The sequence below is a fragment of the Pristiophorus japonicus genome, unplaced genomic scaffold (genome assembly GCF_044704955.1).
Source record: "Pristiophorus japonicus isolate sPriJap1 unplaced genomic scaffold, sPriJap1.hap1 HAP1_SCAFFOLD_389, whole genome shotgun sequence".
NCBI lineage: Eukaryota > Metazoa > Chordata > Chondrichthyes > Pristiophoridae > Pristiophorus > Pristiophorus japonicus.
Window position 1 is genome coordinate 457,602 of NW_027253750.1, and position 19,337 is coordinate 476,938.

At 50.1% G+C, this 19,337-nt stretch overlaps 1 protein-coding gene across 4 annotated transcripts in view; it reads right to left on the reverse strand.

The window, feature by feature from the left end:
• LOC139250552 (choline transporter-like protein 2) overlaps positions 1-19,337 on the reverse strand; it is a 120,132-nt gene that overhangs the window by 90,220 nt on the left and 10,575 nt on the right. Inside the window, exon 1 of one of the 4 annotated variants that reach the window (XM_070872938.1) lies at positions 6,095-6,143. The exons of the other annotated variants lie outside the window; for them this stretch is intronic. Within the exon in view, the coding sequence (XP_070729039.1) occupies positions 6,095-6,128 (34 nt within the window). The 5' untranslated portion in view covers positions 6,129-6,143. Of the gene's footprint in view, positions 1-6,094; positions 6,144-19,337 lie in introns of those variants that run through there. 4 annotated transcript variants of the gene reach the window in all.

Genomic DNA, 19,337 nt, shown 5'->3' on the forward strand with positions numbered 1-19,337 from the left:
CCCTATCTCTGTAATCTCCTCCAGCCCCACAACCACCCTCTCCAGAGATGTCTGCGTTTCCCTAATTCTGCCCTCTTGAGCATCCCTGATTATAATCGCTCTGCCATTGGTGGCCGTGTCTTCTGTTACCTAGGCCCCAAGCTGTGGAACTCACTCCCTAAACCTCTCCGCCACGAGACCTCTCTTTCCTCCTTAAAACCTACCTCTTTGGCCAAGCTTTTGGTCACCTGCCCTAATTTCTCCTTCTGTGGCTCGGTGTCAAGTTTTTTGTCTCATAATACTCCTGTGAAGCACCTTGGGATGTTTCACTACGTGAAAGGCGCTATATAAATACAAGGAGGACAACTGATCAAGAACAGGAACCCTGACTGCTTTATCCCTTTCCCAACTCTAGCACTACTGCTGGTCTAGGCCAGGGATCAGCTAACTCGGGCCAGGCCAGGGACCAGCTAACTCGGGCCAGACCAGGGACCAGCTAACTCGGGCTGGGCCAGGCCAGGGATCAGCTAACTCGGGCCAGGCCAGGCCAGGGACCAGCTAACTCGGGCCAGGCCAGGCCAGGGACCAGCTAACTCGGGCCGGGCCAGGCCAGGGACCAGCTAACTCGGGCCAGGCCAGGGATCAGAAGAGAGTTTCCCTGCTCTGTAACACATCACACGTAGCATTACCCACCATGCCATCCCTAATGCTCCACCCGGTTTCTGTTTTTAAAAAAGGACAATTGTCATTCTATCAGCAGATATTTGTTATATTAACTCAAGTGGTCCCAGACGGGCTGAGACAGTAACCTTCGTGTCCCACTCACCAATGGCGGTTTAGGCTTCTTCACACTGCCTATTCTGGAACACCCTCACCTCGAAGTGGTAAGTGGAGCCAAACAACAGCTCAGTGGGTCTCTGAAGTTACATCGAAAATAGGTGCAGGAGTAGGCCATTTGGCCTTCGAGCCTGCACCACCATTCAATAAGATCATGGCTGATCATGCAACTTCAGTACCCCACTCCTGCCTTCTCTCCATACTCCTTGATCCCTTTAGCCATAAGGGCCACATCTAACTCCCTCTTGAATATATCCAACGAATTGGACTCAACAACTTCCTGTGGTAGAGAATTCCACAGGTTCACCATTCTCTAGGTGAGTAAGTTTCTCCTCATCTCAGTCCTAAATGGCTTACCCCTTATCCTTAGACTGTGACACTTGGCTCTGGACTTCCCCAACATCGGGAACATTCTTCCTGCATCTAACCTGTCCAGTCATAATTTTATATGTTTCTATGAGATCCCCTCTCATTCTTCTAAATTCCAGTAAGTATAAGCCTAGCCAATCCAGTCTTTCATATGTCAGTCCTGCCATCCCGGGAATTAGTCTGGTGAACCTTCGCTGCATTCCCTCAATAGCAACAACGTCCTTCCTCAGATTAGGAGACCAAAATTGAACACAATACTCAAGGTGCGGTCTCACCAAGGCCCTGTACAACTGCAGTAAGACCTCCCTGCTCCTGTACTCAAATCCTCACTGAAGGCCAGCATGCCATTTGCTTTCTTTACTGCCTGCTTGCCTACCTTCAGTGACTGATGTACCATGACCCCCAGGTCTCGTTGCACCTCCCCTGTTACTAATCTGTCACCATTCAGATAATATTCTGCCTTCTTGTTTTTGCCACCAAAGTGGATAACCTCACATTTATCCACATTATATTGCATCTGCCATGCATTTGCCCACTCACCTAACCTGTCCAAGTCACCTGCAGCCTCTTAGCGTTCCCCTCACAGCTCACATTGCCACCCAGCTTATGTGTCATCTGCAAACTTGGAGATATTACATTCAATTTCTTCTTCTAAATCATTAATGTATATTGTAAATAGCTGGGGTCCCAGCACTGAACCTTGCGGCACCCCACTAGTCACTGCCTGCCAGTCTGAAAAGGAACCGTTTATTCCCACTCTTTGCTTCCTGTCTGCCAACCAGTTCTCTATCCACGTCAATACATTACCCTCAAATACCATGTGCCTTAATTGTGTACACTAATCTCTTGTGTGGGACCTTGTCAAAAGCCTTTTGAAAGTCTAAATACACCACATCCACTGGTTCTCCCTTATCCGCTCTACTAGTTACGTCCTCAAAAAACTCTACAAGATTTGTCAAGCATGATTTCCCTTTCATAAATCCATGCTGACTTGGACCGATTTGGTCTCTGCTTTCCAAATGTAGTAACAGCCTTTTTGGAAAGCTAAGTTTGTCTTCATTAATCTTTTTCTCTTCACATATCAAAAGATGCTTTTGCAGTCAGTTTTTATGTTCCCTGCAAGCTTACTCTCATACTCTATTTTCCCCCTCCTAATTACACTAAGTTGGGTGGCAGTGTGAGCTGCGAGGAGGATGCTGTGAGGCTGCAGAGCGACTTGGATAGGTTAGGTGAGTGGGCAAATGCATGGCAGATGAAGTATAATGTGGATAAATGTGAGGTTATCCACTTTGGTGGTAAAAACAGAGAGACAGACTATTATCTGAATGGTGACAGATTAGGAAAAGGGGAGGTGCAAAGAGACCTGGGTGTCATGGTACATCAGTCATTGAAGGTTGGCATGCAGGTGCAGCAGGCGGTTAAGAAAGCAAATGGCATGTTGGCCTTCATAGCAAGGGGATTTGAGTACAGGGGCAGGGAGGTGTTGCTACAGTTGTACAGGGCATTGGTGAGGCCACACCTGGAGTATTGTGTACAGTTTTGGTCTCCTAACCTGAGGAAGGACATTCTTGCTATTGAGGGAGTGCAGCGAAGGTTCACTCCCTCAATGTCCCGGGATGGCGGGACTGACCTATCAAGAAAGACTGGATCAACTGGGCTTGTATTCACTGGAGTTCAGAAGAATGAGAGGGGACCTCATAGAAACATATAAAATTCTGACGGGGTTAGACAGGTTAGATGCAGGAAGAATGTTCCCAATGTTGGGGAAGTCCAGAACCAGGGATCACAGTCTAAGGATAAGGGGTAAGCCATTTAGGACCGAGATGCGGAGGAACTTCTTCACCCAGAGAGTGGTGAACCTGTGGAATTCTCTACCACAGAAAGTTGTTGAGGCCAATTCACTAAATATATTCAAAAAGGAGTTAGATGAGGTCCTTACTGCTAGGGGGATCAAGGGGTATGGCGAGAAAGCAGGAATGGGGTACTGAAGTTGAATGTTCAGCCATGAACTCATTGAATGGCGGTGCAGGCTAGAAGGGCCGAATGGCCTACTCCTGCACCTATTTTCTATGTTTCTATGTTTCTATGTAAACCCTTTGTCCTCCTCTCTTGAATTCTAAATTTCTCCCAGTCTTCAGGTTTGCTGCTTTTTCTGGCCAATTTATATGCCTCTTCCTTGGATTTAACACTATCCCTAATTTCCCTCGTTAGCCACGGTTGAGCCACCTTTCCTATTTTATTCTTACGCCAGTCAGGAATGTACAATAGTTGTAATTCATCCATGTGATCTTTAAATGTCTGCCATTACCTATCCACCGTCAACCCTTTAAGTATCATTCGGCAATCTATCCTAGCCAATTCACATCTCATACCATCGAAGTTTCTTTTCTTTAAGTTCAGGACCCTAGTCTCTGAATTAACTGTGTCGCTCTCCATCTTAATGAAGAATTCTACCATATTATGGTCACTCTTCCCCAAAGGGCCACGCACGACCAGATTGCTAATTAATCCTCTCTCGTTGCACAAGACCCAGTCTAGGATGGCCTGCTCTCTAGTTGGTTCCTCGACATATTGGTCTAGAAAACCATCCCTTATACACTCCAGGAAATCCTCCTCCACAGTATTGCTACCAGTTTGGTTAGCCCAATCAATATGTAGGTTAAAGTCACCCATGATAACTGCTGTATCTTTATTGCACGCATCCCTAATTTCCTGTTTGATGCCATCCCCAACCTCCCTACTACTGTTTGGTCGTCTGTACACAACTCCCACTAATGTTTTCTGCCCTTTGGTGTTTCGCAGCTCTACCCATATAGATTACACATCATCCTTCCTTACTATTGCGTTAATCTCCTCTTTAACCAGTAATTCTACCCCACCTCCTTTTCCTTCCTGTCTGTCCTTCCTGAATATTGAATACCCCTGGATGTTGAGTTTCCAGCCTTGGTCACCCTGGAGCCATGTCTCCGTAATCCCAATTACATCATATCCGTTAACAGCTATCTGCGCAGTTAATTCGTCCACCTTATTACGAATGTTCCTCGCATTGAGACTCAGAACCTTCAGTCTTGGTTTTTGTCCTTTTAGAATTATGTTGCATTGTGGCCGCTGTTGATTTTTGCCCTTGATTTCGCTGCCCTCCACTCTTGCATTTCTCCTTCCTACCTTTTGCTTCTGCCCTCTTTTTACTTCCCTCTGCCTCCCTGCATAGATTCCCATCCCCCTGCCATATTAGTTTAACCCCTCCCCAACAGCACTGATGTTGATGCATCTCCAGAGATTGCCAGCTTTATGTCTGTGAGTGACATCAAGACCAGAGGCCCATGTGTCGGACATCAACTGTACCCTTTAACAAAAACCAACATCTGTTCAGACACAGCAGTCACTGCACCACGAAGTAACCCATTGTGTGTGAAGAGGTTCTGGGTGTCTGAGAGGCACGATAACAATGCTGCTGTCTGTCCTTCTGCTCTTTGCTGAAGTGTTGTTCACAACACCCTCTGCACCTCCCACACCAGTCACCATCACAATCAGAGGGTTTCACGCACTGAGGTCGAAGTTAGTGCCACACCCCAGATATTTTTAGCAAGTAAATCTTTGAATGAAAATGATACCCTGTGCAAGTGCACTGTAGGGCGGCTCATGGGGATACTAAAAGCACGTAAAGGAAATGCACGTCAGCCAGGGAAAGTTTCATTGCAAGAATAGCATGTTAATCAGTTCATCCCAAAGCTGCTCCCTACACTACAATGCATCTCCACAGTACTTCAAGATACTCCAACCATCGCTCACCCACCTTTGCATTTTACAACTGATCTACCCATACACACCTCCACCTCCTGTATGGATCTGAGGCATGGACGATGTATAGAAGGCGCCTCAAGTCGCTGGAGATATATCACCAATGATGTCTCCGCAAGATCCTGCAAATCTCCTGGGAGGGCATGCGCACCAACATCAGAGTCCTCGACCAGGCTAACATCCCCAGTATTGAAGCACTGGCCACACTTGATCAGCTTTGCGGGGCAGGCCACATAGTACGCATGCCAGATATGAGACTCCCTAAGCAAATGCTTTATGCGGAGCTCCTTCATGGTAAACGAGCCAAAGGAGGACAGCGGAAACGTTATAAGGACACCCTCAAAGCCTCCCTGATAAAGTGCAACATCACCACTGACACCTGGGAGACCCTGGCCGCAGACCGCCCGAGGTGGAGAAAGTCCATCCGGGAGGGTGTTGAGCTCAATGAGTCTCGACGCAAACAGCATGCAGAGGCCAAGCGCAGGCAGCGGAAGGAGCGCGCAGCAAACCGGTCCCACCGACCCCTTCCCTCGATGAGTGTCTGTCCCACCTGTAACATGGTCTGTGGCTCTCGTATCTGACTGTTCAGCCATCAAAAAACTCACTTTGGGAGTGGACGCGAGTCCTCCTCGATTGCGAGAGACTGACTATGGTGATGATGATGATGAAGAATTGTAATAAGCCTTAATCAGGAAGCTCACTAAAAGCCCCGTCAAACACCAGCCAACTTCAGGCCCAGTCAAGTCTCACTCATTCCAGCTACAAGTTTTTCTTTGAGGTTTAAAAAAATAAAGTCTAATTAGATTTCTGCGTGCAGTTTTTAATTAAATGAAGTTTCATTTAGCCTCCATTTGCCTTGTAATGTCAGGTTCAGACCCCTCTAGACAATGCCAATTAACATTCTAATCCACTCTTCGCCTGCCTTGTGTGAAATAGGTAGAGGATTGTGTGCGTGCCCCATGACAGGAATCCGTGCTATTGCAGGCCTGTCCATTTAAATGCAATCCCCACAGTCTACACTCCAAGCTGCAGAGCTCGTGAATGGCAAACAGCAAGCTCACATCAGCAATGTACAAACACGACAGGCACAAGGCCCATGAAATATTACCATATTTCCCGTAGAAATTCTCCTCCGTGCTCATGGTCTCAAACTGTGCAGATTTTTCACACAACGCACCGAGGTGTTGTACTCCCTGCACTGCTCAGTAGCACGATCCCTTCCTGTATGTCTGCTGCACAATATGCTGCCCTGCTGGGCACAGTCCAGACCAGTTTAACTGGAAACTCAGCAAATAAAGCAGCAACTGGAATAACAGAGGCACAACCCAAAAGCTAGTCTCCTTTATTATTGGGCGGTGACTGAATAAGCTCCTTTACTGCTGGGGTTTGTGTAAGGGCCTCCCTCCTTCCCTGTACATGGAACAGAATCTGATTAAAGACATCTTAAAATGAGATGGGAAAGGAGACATACCCATTGCACCTTTAATATCCCATGAGGCACTAAAGTATGGCGGAGAGGCACTATTGGCACGAATGCATGACCTCATCTCTTTCATCTGGAAGGAGGAGAGCATGCCGGGAGATCTCAGAGATGCAGTGATCGTGACCAAATTTATAAAATGGGACCAGTCCGACTGCGGCAACTACAGAGGAATCTCTCTTATCAGCCACTGGGAAGGTCATCGCCAGAATCCTCCTCAACTGTCTTCTCCCCGTAGCCGAGGAGCTCCTCCCGGAGACGCAGTGCAGATTTCATCCCCTACAAGGTACAACGGACATGATTTTTGCAGTGCGACAGCTGCAGGAAAAATGCAGGGAACAGTGCCAGCCCTTATACATGGCCTTCTTTGACCTCACAAAGGCCTTTGACACGGTCAACCGCGAGGGTCTATGGAGCATCCTCCTCCGTTTCGGATGCCCCCAAAAGTACGTCACCATCCTCCACCTGCTCCACGACGACATGCAGGCCGTGATCCTGACCAACAGATCCATCACAGACCCAATCCACATCTGGACTGGTGTCAAACAGGGCTGTGTCATCGCCCCAACCCTCTTCTCAATCTTCCTCGCTGCCATGCTCCACCTCACAGTCGACAAGCTCCGCGCTGGAGTGGAACTAAACTACAGAGCCAATGGGAACCTGTTCATCCTTCGCCGTCTCCAGGCCAAATCCAAGACCACCCCAACCTCTGTCATCAAGCTACAGTACGCGGACGCCGCCTGCGTCTGCGCACATACAGAAGCTGAACTCCAGAACATAGTTGACGTATTTACTGAGGCATATGAAAGCATGTGCCTTACACTAAACATCCGTAAGACAAAGGTCCTCCACCAGCCTGTCCTCGCCGCACAGCACTGTCCCCCCCAAACATCAAGATCCAGAGCACGGCCCTGGACAACGTGGCCCACTTACCTTATCTCGGGAGCTTCCTATCAACAAGGGCAGACATTGATAACGAGATTCAACACCGCCTCCAGTGCACCAGTGCAGCCTTCGGCTGCCTGAGGAAAAGAGTGTTTGAAGACCAGGCCCTCAAAACTGTCACCAAGCTCATGGTCTACAGGACTGTAGTAATACCCACCCTCCTGTATGGCTCAGAGACATGGACCATGTACAGTAGACACCTCAAGTCGCTGGAGAAATACCACCAACGATGTCTCCGCAAGATCCTACAAATCCCCTGGGAGGACAGACGAACCAATGTTAGCGTCCTCGACCAGGCCAACATCCCCAGCATTGAAGCACTGACCACACTTGATCAGCTCCGCTGGGCAGGCCATATAGTTCACATGCCAGACACGAGACTCCCAAAGCAACGCTCTACTCGGAACTCCTTCATGACAAACGAGCCAATGGTGGGCAGCGGAAACGTTTCAAGGACACCCTCAAAGCCTTCCTGATAAAGTGCAACATCCCCACTGACACCTGGGAGTCCCTGGCCAAAGACTGGCCTAAGTGGAGGAAGTAAATCCGGGAGGGCGCTGAGCACCTCGAGTCTCATCGTCGAGAGCATGCAGAAGTCAAGTGCAGGAAAGAGTGTGCGGCAAACCAGTCCCACCCACCCCTTCCCTCAATGACTGTCTGTCCCACCTGTGACAGAGACTGTGGTTCTCGTATTGGACTGTTCAGCCACCTAAGAACTCATGTTAAGAGTGGAAGCAAGTCTTCCTCGATTCCGAGGGACTGCTTATGATGATGAATATCCCATTTGTACAATATGGAATTTTCCTCTGATAATGTTAGTGAGAAACAGGTCATCATTGAAGGGTTCCCAAAAATTCCCATGAGTCCCTCTCCCTGAAAATTAAAGAACAGCTCCTCTTGGACTGTTAAAAATGAGCTTTAGATTTTCAAGTGGAGATCTAAGTTTTAAAAGGAAAAAGGCAAAAGGGAGCCAACTTCATGGAACCCCCCACCCCAGTGTTTGGACTTTTTGAAAAGAGAATTCAAAATGGACCTAAATTACAGAAGCCTGAGATCCCCTAAACATCTATGGGAAGGAGCATATCAATTTTAAGATTCTACAACATTTTGGCTGCGAAAAAGAGTTACCGAATACAGGAGGTGGGGCTAAACTCTGTGAAGCAAATTCGTGTGTTAAGGATCCCAGACTGTCTGGGGGAACTATGCAACACCAATTCACCCCCCAAGAGATAATCAAATTACCAGCCATTTTCTAAACTACAGAACTCATCCAAAGTATGCAAGAAGCCAATTACCCAATCAACCACTATGGAAATCATGGGCCCAACGAGATGGCCAGGTAACTGGACAATCCTAAAACAATACAAAACCAGTGATAGCACATTAGAAACATAGAAACATAGAAAATAGGTGCAGGAGTAGGCCATTCGGCCCTTCTAGCCTGCACCGCCATTCAATGAGTTCATGGCTGAACATGCAACTTCAGTACCCCATTCCTGCTTTCTCACCATACCCCTTGATTCCCCTAATTATCACACCCTAATCGAGTTACTGCTGACTAGCCCACCAAAAACACTGACAAAGGAGACATTTGAAAATCAATGGACAGAACAGTTTAACAAAGCCCAAGAACTGATTTGGCACGAAGATAAGGAAGCCTGTTTTAGTATAATTGAAGGCCTGTTCTGGCAGTTAAGGGTGCTTCTAGAGACACTATTAAGGTAGCAGTCTCGTTGCGTAAGTTTAACACCAGCCTCGAAAAGTGGGACCCCGAAACATTGGCGAAAGGAATCTCTAAAACCCAGAAGGACAGCACCACGACGGCAAACAGGCTTCAAAACGACTATCAGAAAGTTTCGGACCATCGCGACCAGTCAACCGGAACCAACCTGACAAAACCGAAGATTTTTCCACTCTACAAATTGGTCCTACACTACGAAGGGGTAAAACATTACCTAACGGAACTTTTAAGACTACCCTGACCAAGGAAAAGTGAATACTCACCCCACAAGTACAATACGCACCTTACCGCATCAGCGGACTCAGCCCAACTGAAGAAGTGACGCAGGTTGAAGTCCCCAACGAGCTCCAGGGTACAGACTACAGAACCCGGACAACTAAGGTGAACCTCAGAGTTTGGAACAGGACCAGGACAATTAAGGCGAAAGCCAGAGTTGGAACTGTCAAAAGGGAATTGGTGAGCATGGTCCCTGAAACTCCAGAGTTCTAACCTAGCTAGATAGTGGGTCTGGGAGGTTGGGTTTTTCTTACTGTCCCTACTTGTTGATGTTCTTGTGTGTTTTCCCCTTCCAGGTTTAGTGCATAAGTATTTTGGGAGGTGGGAGGACTGTGTTCTTTTAATCTGTTACATGTGTTATCAGGGATAGTATTAAAGCCAAGGAAGTGGCATACAAATTGGCCAGAAATAGCAGCGAACCTGGGGACTGGGAGAAATTTAGAACTCAGCAGAGGAGGACAAAGGGTTTGATTAGGGCAGGGAAAATGGAGTATGAGAAGAAGCTTGCAGGGAACATTAAGACGGATTGCAAAAGTTTCTATAGATATGTAAAGAGAAAAAGGTTAGTAAAGACAAATGTAGGTCCCCTGCAGTCAGAATCAGGGGAAGTCATAACGGGGAACAAAGAAATGGCGGACCAATTGAACAAGTACTTTGGTTCGGTATTCACAAAGGAGGACACGAACAACCTTCCGGTTATAAAAGGGGTCGGGGGGTCTAGTAAGGAGGAGGAACTGAGGGAAATCCTTATTAGCCGGGAAATTGTGTTGGGGAAATTGATGGGATTGAAGGCCGATAAATCCCCAGGGCCTGATGGACTGCATCCCAGAGTACTTAAGGAGGTGGCCTTGGAAATAGTGGATGCGTTGACAGTCATTTTCCAACATTCCATTGACTCTGGATCAGTTCCTATGGAGTGGAGGGTAGCCAATGTAACCCCACTTTTTAAAAAAGGAGGGAGAGAGAAAACAGGGAATTATAGACCGGTCAGCCTGACATCGGTAGTGGGTAAAATGATGGAATCAATTATTAAGGATGTCATAGCAGTGCATTTGGAAAGAGGTGACATGATAGGTCCAAGTCAGCATGGATTTGTGAAAGGGAAATCATGCTTGACAAATCTTCTGGAATTTTTTGAGGATGTTTCCAGTAGAGTGGATAAGGGAGAACCAGTTGATGTGGTATATTTGGACTTTCAGAAGGCGTTCGACAAGGTCCCACACAAGAGATTGATGTGCAAAGTTAGAGCACATGGGATTGGAGGTAGTGTACTGACATGGATTGAGAACTGGTTGTCAGACAGGAAGCAAAGAGTAGGAGTAAATGGGTACTTTTCAGAATGGCAGGCAGTGACTAGTGGGGTACCGCAAGGTTCTGTGCTGGGGCCCCAGCTGTTTACACTGTACATTAATGATTTAGATGAGGGGATTAAATGTAGTATCTCCAAATTTGCGGATGACACTAAGTTGGGTGGCAGTGTGAGCTGCGAGGAGGATGCTGTGAGGCTGCAGAGCGACTTGGATAGGTTAGGTGAGTGGGCAAATGCATGGCAGATGAAGTATAATGTGGATAAATGTGAGGTTATCCACTTTGGTGGTAAAAACAGAGAGACAGACTATTATCTGAATGGTGACAGATTAGGAAAAGGGGAGGTGCAAAGAGACCTGGGTGTCATGGTACATCAGTCATTGAAGGTTGGCATGCAGGTGCAGCAGGCGGTTAAGAAAGCAAATGGCATGTTGGCCTTCATAGCAAGGGGATTTGAGTACAGGGGCAGGGAGGTGTTGCTACAGTTGTACAGGGCATTGGTGAGGCCACACCTGGAGTATTGTGTACAGTTTTGGTCTCCTAACCTGAGGAAGGACATTCTTGCTATTGAGGGAGTGCAGCGAAGGTTCACCAGACTGATTCCCGGGATGGCGGGACTGACCTATCAAGAAAGACTGGATCAACTGGGCTTGTATTCACTGGAGTTCAGAAGAATGAGAGGGGACCTCATAGAAACATATAAAATTCTGACGGGGTTAGACAGGTTAGATGCAGGAAGAATGTTCCCAATGTTGGGGAAGTCCAGAACCAGGGGTCACAGTCTAAGGATAAGGGGTAAGCCATTTAGGACCGAGATGCGGAGGAACTTCTTCACCCAGAGAGTGGTGAACCTGTGGAATTCTCTACCACAGAAAGTTGTTGAGGCCAATTCACTAAATATATTCAAAAAGGAGTTAGATGAGGTCCTTACTGCTAGGGGGATCAAGGGGTATGGCGAGAAAGCAGGAATGGGGTACTGAAGTTGAATGTTCAGCCATGAACTCATTGAATGGCGGTGCAGGCTAGAAGGGCCGAATGGCCTACTCCTGCACCTATTTTCTATGTTTCTATGTTTCTATGTTCTTCCCAAATATAGAGCATTTGAGTTGCCATTTCTCCCTATTTGTACCTGATTACTGTGATTATTAAAAATGTGCCTTTTTACTCTGTTTGAACACAATAAAACCAGTTTTGCATCCTACCCAACTGACTCTGTCTCAGTTTCTCACAACCCCCAAATCAGTCCACAGTCTAGAATCCAGGATGTGGGGCGCCTTGAAAACGCCAAGGAGTCAGAGAAATCTGACCAAAACACCATCCCCTACATCAGCATAGGCAGTCCCTCGAAATTGAGGAAGATTTGCTTCCACTCTCCAAGTGAGTTCTCAGGTGAGTCTACAGTCCAATACGGGAATTACAGTCTCTGTCACAGGTGGGACAGACAGTGGTTGAAGGAAAGGGTGGGTAGGGAGTCTGGTTTGCCACACGCTCCTTCCGCTGCCTGCACTTGTTTTCTGCATGCTCTCAGCGCCCTCTCGGATGCACCTCCTCCACTTAGGGCGGTCTTTGGCCAGGGACTCCCAGGTGCCGGTGGGGATGTTGCATTTTATCAAGGAGGCTTTGAGGGTGTCCTTGAAATGTTTCCTCTGCACACATGGGCTCACTTGCTGTGTAGGAGTTCCAAGTAGAGCGCTTGCTTTGGGCGTCTTGTGTCAGGCATGCAGACGATGTGGCCAGCTAAACGGAGCTGGTCAAGTGTGGTCAGTGCTTCGATGCTGGGGATGTTGGCCTGGTCGAGGATGCTAACGTTGGTGCGTCTGTCCTCCCAGGAGATTTGCACGATCTTGCGGCGACATCGTCGGTGGTATTTCTCAGCGATTTGAGGTGTCTACTGTATATGGTCCATGTCTCTGAGCCAGACAGGTGAATAAACAACAACTTGCATTTATATCGCACCTTTAACGCAGAAAACGACACCAAGCCTCATAAGGAGTTATTAGGGCAGATGGAGGCAGGTTTTAAGAAGCATCTTAAAAGAGGAAAGAGAGGCGGAGAGGTTTATGGAGGGAATTTCAGAACATTGTGTGAAGAATCTGTACAGTTTGAGACCATGAGCACGGAGGAGAATTTCTATGGGAAATATGGTTTCAAGGGCCTTGTGCCTGTCGTGTTTGGACATTGATGTTTGCTGATGTTGTGAGCTTGCTGTTTGCCATTCGTGTGCTCTGCAGCTGAAGGCACAGCCGCCAACAGTGGAGCTGTTACAATCGGGGATGCTCAAGAGACCAGAATTAGAGGAGCGCAGAGATCTTGGGGGCGGGGGGGGAGGTTGTGGGGCTGGAGGAGATTAGAGAGATAGGGAGGGGTGAGTCCATGGAGGGATTTAAACACGAGGATGAGAATTTTAAAATTGAGACGTTGCCGGACCGGGAGCCGATGTAGGACAGTGAGCACAGGGGTGATGGGTGAACGGGAGTGTAATGTCAGTAGAATGCAGAAACGTGCTATTCGCTTCAATTTGCGCTCGGGGGCAATGAATGCGGAATTTAGCTCAGTCAAATCAAAACAAGAATACTGTACACTGCTCACATCGGGAGCTGCACAAATGGGAGAGGTTCAAAGTATCACCACAGCAGTAATAGCAGTGAAGAGTATCGCGCCATTGGACCAGCACTCGCCTGATCCACTGTTCTCATCCGATTATTGCTCTCCACTGTGCAAGGGAGCAATTAATGAAATAAACACCTGTATTTAGGTAGCACATTTAACAGTAAACATCTCAAGCTGCATTTATACAGAGAAAAACAACAAATAGGCCCAACCACAGGTCAATCTTACACCAAACTAAAATATGGGGCAATGTGGGAGTGGTAGAAGAGCGAATGGGAAGGGGAGAGTAAGTTAAGGAATTCTATCTCCAGTATGTGTTGCAGTAAAGCTGTCACACAGTCGTCGTTATCTTCTTCTTTCGTATAGTAGTAGCAAATCAAATGTCCATATCCAAGTCAGATATCCAGGCCAAAGCTTCCGGCTTAACAGCATGGTCATCTTGTAGGCTGCCTGCAAATGCCCTGAGGGCAGTGCTCAATGCTCCAGGGTCTGACTAGGAGCTCCACAGTCACATGATGGGGAGGCTTTAATCTCCCACCTATGGAGAAGGTGGCAGCATCGACCGTGACCAGTTCTGAGGCGGTCGATGGTTGCCCACTGTTTGCAAGAAAGATTTGATCCTTCAGGTTGTACTGTGGGCTCCTCGATAAGGAATCCATTCCGTATGTCGCAGTTCTTCCAAGCACTTCGCCTTCGGTCATCCAGGCTGAGGGGAGGTTGCTGAAAGGCTTTGGTGACGGTCCAAAATGGCCTTCTGGATCTGAGACGGGTTGGTAGCAGGTTGTTCAAGTCGGCCTGGATCGGCCTGTCTTTGCTGGCGTAGCGGTTGTATTCTCTCGAGACGGCATATTCACAACGTAGGTGTCGCACAGTCTGGTCCTGTTATACACTCTTCTCAAGTTGTTTTCTGTTCTGGCATCACCAGACCGTAACTGCAGCTATGCAAATATAAATAGGGATTGCAAAAATGGTTGGCCAGGGTCCAATGCACACCACTAAAGTATCCTGCAAATTGCTAAGATGAGAACAGATGTTGGAGAGATGAGCAGCTTTAAAAACACTGCTGAACAGGAAAACACAATCGGAAAATCCCAACACACGTACCCACACTTGGCAAGAGTGACGCAAACATTTAATCCGCTTTCCTGCGGTGGATGCTGGAAATCATCCCTGTTGTCCTTTAATCTGTCGTGCCTGCCACCTGATCACAGACCGTCCCTTTTGTTCCTCCCCCGCCCTTTCCCTATACTTGCTTAAAACCAGTTCTATCGCTAACTTTCTCCAGTTGTGATGCAGGGGCGTCGACCTGAAACGGTATCTCTGTCTCTCTCCACAGCTGCTGCCTGGCCCGATGAGTATTTCCGGCATTTCCTGTGTTTGTTTCTTACTGTGGTTTTGTTTTACGAGCAGCTGCAGAATTCCTCAATTCCACCAAATTACTGCAGTAACTCAGAACTCACTTCCCTCAGAATACAGTGAGCAGTGGCCTTCAGTCTCTGGCCAGTGGCGTAACTACACCTGAAGGGGGTACCCACCACCTGCTTCCTCGCGAACCCATTGGTGGTGTGGCTCAGCTGGAAAACGCTCTCGTCCATCCTCGTGGTGAAAGTTTTGAACCAGTCGCCCCTGCTCTCCACGTGCTGCAGGTCGAGGGGGCGCTGCGAGGTGCTGAGTGTCAGGAAGGAGTTGCCCATCAGGTCGTCCTTCTCGGCTTTTCTCTTGCCCTGCTTCCAAGTCTTCTCATCGTTGCAGGCGAGGAAGTGCTGGAAGGTGTCGCAGCGGGCCAGCTCCGGGTGGCTCGGCATGTGGTTCATCCACAGTGTCAGCCCTTTCTTCTGCTTGGAGATGGAGTCCTCCTCGAAGCGGCCGATGGCTTGCTTGTCGGGGATGTGGGGCACCGAGTTGATGGGGAACTTCGCCCCCGTGCTCACTCGATAGCAGCCCGTCCCGTCGAAATCTGAGAACTCGCCGGTACCTCCCCCGCTGCCCCCAGACAGCGGTTCGTCCGCCATCGTCGAGTTATCTTCCCACGTCACCGTCGCTGCCCTACGCCTGGTGCTGCAGCCCCGCCGAGGCCGCCCGTTTGGGCGTAAGGTGGGGGGGGGGGGGCCAGAAGGTGCTAGCGGCGGGGCAGGTCTGCAGGGGGAAGCCGCTGGTCGGCATGTTGGCATAGCGGGAGGCGGCTCAGTGGCACCGACACCGGGCACAGCATCGCCCCCGCTCCTGGCTCACAGGATCTGCACGTACGAGGAGGGGAAGAGGCCCCTCAGGCTGTTGGCCCCCTCCAGCCAGCCCTCGATGTCGTGCTCGCTGTACACGGTCAACACCTCGTCCTCCCGTACCGAGATCTCGCCCACACTGTCGCTCTGGAAATCGTAGAGAGCCCAAGCCTGGAGCACTATCGTCCCGCCATCCGCACCTGGCTCAGCTCCGCTCCTGGACCCCGCGGTAACCCCCCACCCCGTAAACCCTCCCTCACACTGGTCCCGGCTCCCCCTCACACCGGCTCTGCCAGACCCCAAACGCCCTCTTTGGCCCCCCGGACCCCCTCACTCGAGGGGCGGCTGCACAGGGTCTTCCCTGGCCAGCTGCACTTTTCCCTGTCATTCTGTGATTTTTAAAAATCTATGTTTGCATTGGGGCCCACATCCTCTAGTTACACCAGTGTCTCTGACTGTAAACTATGGGTGGTTGAAATTAAAACAGAAATATCTGAATTTGCAGGTCAATCTGGAGCAGGTCGGTGGTTTGAAGGGACACCATGAGGGATGATTTGCGGCAGTCTGCTCTGATGATGAATGTGAAATGGCTCCAGTCTCTTGCTTAAGCTGCACCCCATTTTAAATACATGTATTAGAGGGATGCTGGTTTGATAGATTCGTGTTTCGGCCATGAGCAGCGTGGCAGCCCCGACCTGCGAGAGACCATCAGCGGCAGGTCGGGGCCATAAAAGGAGTGGCGAGCGGTGGGCCCTGGACAGCGAGGTGGTGTACCGTTGCAAGGTACAACGTGAGCTGGTGCAGGAGGGCAACGGCAGCGAAGAGTGACGTCATCAAGGTCCAGGTCGGTGATTGGAGCGTGGGCAGGAGCGGCGAGGTCGGGGCGAAGGAGCGGGGAGAGGTTGTAGAGGGACGTGATCGGGGCCCAGGAGAGGAGAGGGCCCAGGGGCAGCACGGCCCAGCCCACACTGCGATAGGTGTGCACTGGGTCAGTGCAGCAGAGCAGGTCTCCAGTCCTCCTGGGTAACCCTTGCCACCGGACCAAGGCCTAGCTCTGTCAAGCCCGTGTGGTGGCTGGTGTACAACGGTCACCCCACGTTAAAACAATCCACACACAGGCATCTTCCACCCTTCAACATGTAGTTCGGGATCCGGAATATTAGCTCCTTCATTGAAACACCTGTGAACTCATCCCTTTTTGGCATGGAAGCGAGTCATCCTCGATACGAGGGACTGCCTATGATGATGATGATGGTATAAGGCTATTTATTTGAGGCGATTTGACTCTGACAAACTGACTAACAACAGTGCCGTGCGTGTACCTCACTATCTAAATATTTTCAATTCTTCCTGAGTTACATGGAGCCGTGTACGCCAGGAGCTTGGCTTGTCTAAAGCAACTGCAATTTGTCCTTCATCTACTTTCTTACTGCCCCTCTCTAACCCCCACCCACCACCCACAAAAGGAACAATTGGCCAACATTCCCATTACTGATCACTTCGACAGCGGCCACAAAGTGCCGGTGTGTGGATTCGAGTGAGGGCAGGCGGGGACCCTGCTAACCATGCTCGCCATGGTGAGATATGCTGACTGCACTCAGTGTCCGCACTCGCAGGCAAACAACAGCCATTGGGGAGAGGTGCTGGAGTCGCCGGCACCTGTGGTGTCACATTCCAGTACGAGCGGCCACAGCCTCTGATAAAATGGGAATAACCGGCAACTGGGCCGGAAGCAGACAGCGGGGCGGCTGGGCCGGAAGCAGACAGCGGGGCGGCTGGGCCGGAAGCAGACAGCGGGGCGGCTGGGCCGGAAGCAGACAGCGGGGCGGCTGGGCTGGAAGCAGACAGCGGGGCGGCTGGACTGGAAGCAGACAGCGGGGCGGCTGGGCCGGAAGCAGACAGCGGGGCGGCTGGGCTGGAAGCAGACAGCGGGGCGGCTGGGCCGGAAGCAGACAGCGGGGCGGCTGGGCCGGAAGCAGACAGCGGGGCGGCTGGGCCGGAAGCAGACAGCGGGGCGGCTGGGCCGGAAGCAGACAGCGGGGCGGCTGGGCCGGAAGCAGACAGCGGGGCGGCTGGGCCGGAAGCAGACAGCGGGGCGGCTGGGCCGGAAGCAGACAGCGGGGCGGCTGGGCCGGAAGCAGACAGCGGGGCGGCTGGGCCGGAAGCAGACAGCGGGGCGGCTGGGCCGGAAGCAGACAGCGGGGCGGCTGGGCCGGAAGCAGACAGCGGGGCGGCTGGGCCGGAAGCAGACAGCGGGGCGGCTGGGCTGGAAGCAGACAGCGGGGCGGCTGGGCAGGAAGCAGACAGCGGGGCGGCTGGGCCGGAAGCAGACAGCGGGGCGGCTGGGCCGGAAGCAGACAGCGGGGCGGCTGGGCCGGAAGCAGACAGCGGGGCGGCTGAGCTCTGCAACACTGGGTCAGCAGCCCAATGTTTGCCATCAGTGAGCACTTCACCAATGGATATGATCTCACTGTAATAAGTAGCACGGTTTTAAGATTCAATTTAATCAATAAATGGAATGATTTCAGCTAATCAATTAGGAACCCAGGACTGGCATCAGGAGCTAAATGAAGGCACAAGGTAATACACACGTGTCAGCGGACAGGCCCGGCATACTCACCAAGCTTGTTCAGAAAAGACATGAAGCCGAATTATAAGGCACATTCTATTATCTGTTTCTCAGACAGGCTCGCTGGGACCAATCGTACACAATGTGCGCTGACCAAACTCACCTGGTAAATCAGCGCCCATCTCAACCAGGCCCACTCTGCCATATGGTATCGAATGAGCAGGTTGGCCCAAGTGGGTCATCTGAGCAGCCAATCAGCATTGCGAATTGACAGTAAAGGACCTTTCCCCATCCCATACTTCATCCCTCTACTCATGTTTCCCTGAAGCTGGTAACTAAGGTTCATCATCATAGGCAGTCCCTCGGAATCGAGGAAGACTTGCTTCCACTCTTAGCATGAGGTCTTAGGTGGCTGTACAGTCCAATACGGGAATTACAGTCTCTGCACAGGTGGGACAGACAGTGGTTGAAGTGGGTGGGTGGGACTGGTTTGCCGCACGCTCCTTCCGCTGCCTGCGTTTGATTTCTGCATGCTCTTGACGACGAGACTTAAGGTTACCGACAGCACCTCTCTCCCCAGCAACCTCCAGCACCAAGGACAAGAGCAGCATTGTCCTGGAAACCCCCAACATCACTTAGACATGCTTCGCAATTGCATTATCGTCATTGGGTCAGAATCTGGAATCCCCTCCCAGTGGGAGCACTTTCACCACACGGAGTGAAGCGGTTCCGGGAGAAGGCCCACCTGCTCAGGGCAACACGAGGCGAGTAATAAATGACAGCCCTGTCAGCATCAACCAAACCCTCGTCAAGCCTGTACTGAAACCTAGCCCTCACTACAGAAACAAAAGCAATCACCCAAATGCCACCCATGACGAGAATTCTCTAAACCCACAGCTTGGTTTCATCAAGCATGTGATTTCCTCCTGACACTTCTACACAACTTGTGTTTGATGGGGAACAAAACTTTCAGTAACTCTACTGGGGCTACCCATAAAACACACACACACAATCATGCTTCTTCAACCCCACCCTCTTAGTTTTGGACGTTTTTAAACCCTTCCAGATCCCCGGGGCATGCAGAACAGAAACATTAGAAGTGCAAGCATTAAACATCGGACATATACATTTGGCAAGGAAACTTCGCCTTGCATTGTGTGCTACACAATCCTCCCTTCCCCATTGCACAAACCTCATGAATGG